This window comes from Solanum tuberosum, unplaced genomic scaffold (genome assembly GCF_000226075.1).
Source record: "Solanum tuberosum cultivar DM 1-3 516 R44 unplaced genomic scaffold, SolTub_3.0 scf00169, whole genome shotgun sequence".
In the NCBI taxonomy this organism is placed as follows: domain Eukaryota; kingdom Viridiplantae; phylum Streptophyta; class Magnoliopsida; order Solanales; family Solanaceae; genus Solanum; species Solanum tuberosum.
In genome coordinates this window covers 481,819-485,844 of record NW_006239099.1, presented here as the reverse complement: position 1 = coordinate 485,844, position 4,026 = coordinate 481,819, and the positions used below count along the sequence as shown (strand labels likewise).

The following is a 4,026-nucleotide window of genomic DNA, read 5'->3' as shown; positions in this document are numbered from 1 at the left end:
ATGAATGACAAAAAAGTGAGGAAATGAAATGGGTAAATTATGGGACCTACCTGTACAAATGTCAATTAAAGAGCCCCTCACACAACTGACACTAGTTGTGCCTCTTAGGGGTCGTTTGGTAGAAAGTATTAGGAGAAATAGTCTATGTATTATGTATGGTATTAATTAGTACTATACTTGATAGAATTTTTGGGCCTAAATATTACTAATCCATGAATTAGTTATACACCACATAGTATTATATGATGTATTACTAATACCTTCAATTTGGTGGTATTAGTAATACATTGGATTTAATGCCATGAGGTTATATATCTAAAGACAAAAATATCCCTAAAATCATTTTATTTATTTTCTTGAGTTTATATTTTATATTTGTACTAGTGAATTTATTTAAATAAATTAGCTTTCAAGTTTTATTATTTAGAGAGAGTTTTTTTATTGATAAATAAATGCAATACATATCAATATAATATTTAAAATATGAGTTGTTTACATTTACTGATTGAAAAGGCAAATATATCACACACGACGTTTGTGATCTTAATTGAATATATTATTTGTTGATTTATATGTGGCTTCTAATTATTTGTTTTTTTGAACAATTTATAAATTGTATATATATTAAAACTACAACTTGCAATTTTTATGTATAAATGTAGATGAGTTATTTGATTTTACTATTGTTTATCGTCTTTTCGATTTTAAAGTAGATGATCTATCTATTCTAAATTGAAAATTAACGTTTTTTTTAAGTGATTGATTTATTAAGATGATAATTATTTACCCTCAAATAATTCAAGTGAGAAAATAGCAAACATGACAACAAAATTATTCTTCTCCCAGCTAGTTAGAAGGCCATATAAAAATAATATTGTCCGGCAATTATCTACCTTGTCCCGATTACATAAAATAGAAAATCTCATAATAATTCAAGTGTATAATTGGAAAGAAATTTTTTGTAGAGTTCTAATCCAAACACAAGATGAGTTGGGAAGCAATAAACCAAATACTTGATAAAAATATACTATGCATTACTAATCCCAGCACTACTAATCTCTGCATTACTAATCCCTACGTTACTAATCACTGCATTATTTATTTTTCTACCAAATGACCCTTTACAGAATAATTTTTTTCCTAAACTCAATCAAAAAATAATTTTTAAACCCCTCCTACCATGTGTGTAGCTCACTCTCCCTTGATTAGATGACATGTCAAATCCATGTCACATAAATTAATACCACGTCATAATTATCTTTATTAACTATTTTTAAAAATTATTAATTTATTCTTTAATGTAAATTTTGTGTTTCCACTCATCTTCTATCCGATCCCACCGTGAAATGGCCAAAAATTCGCCCGGAGAAAGCTGTCACCACCACCACTCCTCTTGCCGGTGAGAGCACAAATACTTTCTCCTTGACACGTCTCCATCTCCATCGATCACCCTCACCATTTTCCTTTCCTTCTTCTCCAACATCCACAAATTCAGAAACCCTAAGCCGCCGCACCACAACTCTGGCGGCCAAACCTCTTCGCCTGTCGTGACCATCTCCTCGCCCCTCGCCCCTCGCCCGCCTCGTTCTCCCCTGTATTGTCATCCTTTCTCTACACCACCAGTCATACCCTGCAAAACACCAGGGACCGTCTATCCTTGCCGCCTCTGCCGAATCAGCAGGAGCCCCGCCGCCTCCATCGAACCAACATGCCAGGAGACTCCTCGTCGCATCCGCGTATCAGACCGTCTAAAGAAAATGAAAGAAAAAGAAGGGTTGAGCAGGGACTGGGATGGCTGAAAAAGTAGGTGGGTGGGGTGAAGAAGAAGGGTTTTTAAATTATTTTTTTATTCTTTTATAATTTAAATATGGTGTTCACTTGCCTTAATACGCGTGTATTCACACTCTCTAGCCAACCCAATCATCTTAATGTCACATAAGCATGGTCAATGGTTATAGAGGGACTTAACATATTGCATTTTATTGAGTTTAAGGATCCAGTTGATAAAAAGTTAAGTAGAAAGGTTAATAATACAAATGCGTACAAGTATAGGGGTCCATCAGACTTTTTTGCCTAACGAATAGAGCAAAAAACTTAAGCAAGTTCTATTTTTGGACTAAGAAACTACTACCTCCGTCCACTTTTAAATGTCATAGTTTTCATTTTAGAGTCAAACTATAAAAAGTTTGACAAACATTTTATGATATATTTTTTCATCATATTGATATGCAAAATATTATAATTTATAATACTTTTCATATAGTTTTTGAATATATTAAGTTTTTGTTTAAAATATCGAATTAATATAATATAATTTAACTTTGAAAATTAGTCAAATTGACTTTCGAAAAGCACAACATGACAAATAAAAGTGGATGGAGGGAGTACTTAGTTAATGCATTCCAGACAAATACTCCATCCGTCCAACAATACTTGTCAAATTTAGAAAATCAAGAGATAATTTACCTTTTGTATCTATTTTAATCTTGCTATTAAATATTATTTATCATCTAACACATTTTTCAAAACATTAAATTTAATAAAGTCAAAGGATAATAAAGTAATATTACCCCTATTAGTTATTATTTCTTAAGGGTGTATCAAATCAATAATTGATAACTATTATTGGACAGATAAAGTAATAACAACAGTTAAATAGTATAATTTCATAACGTGGAATCTCAAAAAGGGTAAAAGGTACGTAGACATTATCCTACCCAAAAAATAAAGAGGGTAGAATGCTTAAATGCAATATTTATAGATATTTTGCAATGGCAAATAATAATCAATTAGTATTAAATAAAGTTAGTATGGTCAAATCGAGCAATTATTTTCCATTTGAACATGGTCGCAATTCACCGGCATTTACCGGTCAACCTCGAACTCGTAGGTGGAAAAACTAAAATCCCAATTCCACCCCCATATATGGGACCAAAACCTTTCCTCCCAAAATAAATAAAGAAACAAAAAAGGTGTCTGTCTTCACACTTGAAACCCAAAGCACAAAAGCCTATACAAAAAAGTCTTAAACTTTCTCTCACTACTTTTGTTCTACAGTAACAACACAAGTAGCTCCAGTTTTGAGCAAAAAAAAGAGAGAAAAATGAAAAAGAATCTATTTTTTTGATCGAGTCCTTTAGTCCGTCGCCTATGGATGAGAACGAAAAGAAGAAGCTAAAACCAACAGAAACGATGAGTGCTTTGTTTCCCGATGAGAGTAGTAGTTTTTTCTTTGATATGCCTTTATGTGAAACCGAAAAAGGCTCTTCTTCTCCAATGAGCTTAATTGAATCCATGTTTGCTTCTCATGATGATCCAATTACTGATTCTTCTTCTCTATTCGATTTGCTTCAACCTCCACCTTCTCCTCCTCCACCACCACCACCACCACCACCCGATGTAGCTTTGTTGATTCCCTCTCCGATTGCTAATACTTCTGCTAATTCCTCCGAAATTTCTTCATCGTCAACTGAAGTTGCAGCGAATGATGAGCATCAACAGATGATTGAAACAGTAGAGCAACAACTTGAGAATGATGAGGACAAGATCGATAACCTACAGTGAGCCTTTAAATTAATTTTGCACCGTTTTTATGGATAAAGACAGTTTCTCTTTTTATATATTTTAAATAAAAAAGTTTTTTTTTTATGCATCATTAGTCAACAAAATCCAGGAAGATTTTTTTGTTTATGATTTAATTTTCTTTTTATGCAAATTAAATTAATAAGATTGAATGATGGATACTGTTTAATTAATTAGGTTAAATCCGAAAAAGAGGAAGGCAAGGAAGGAAAGAGAGCCCAGATTTGCGTTCATGACTAAAAGTGAAATTGATCATTTGGATGATGGTTTTAGATGGAGAAAATACGGACAAAAAGCTGTGAAAAACAGCCCTTTCCCCAGGTATGAATGTATATTGACACAAACACGCAAATTCTTCTTAATTAATTGTCTACCTACTATTAATCTTTATTAGTAATTTATTCTCATCCACCGCTTTTATATATATATATATATATATAATCA

At 32.3% G+C, this 4,026-nt stretch overlaps 1 protein-coding gene across 1 annotated transcript in view; it reads left to right on the top strand.

Annotated features, from left to right (window-relative positions):
- Positions 1 to 2,973: 2,973 nt before the first annotated feature.
- LOC102583101 (probable WRKY transcription factor 48) overlaps positions 2,974 to 4,026 on the top strand; it is a 2,107-nt gene continuing 1,054 nt past the window's right edge. Inside the window, exons 1-2 of the mRNA XM_006354251.2 lie at positions 2,974 to 3,560; positions 3,760 to 3,903. Coding sequence (XP_006354313.1) covers positions 3,151 to 3,560; positions 3,760 to 3,903 — 554 coding nt within the window. The 5' untranslated portion in view covers positions 2,974 to 3,150. The remainder of the gene's footprint in view (positions 3,561 to 3,759; positions 3,904 to 4,026) is intronic.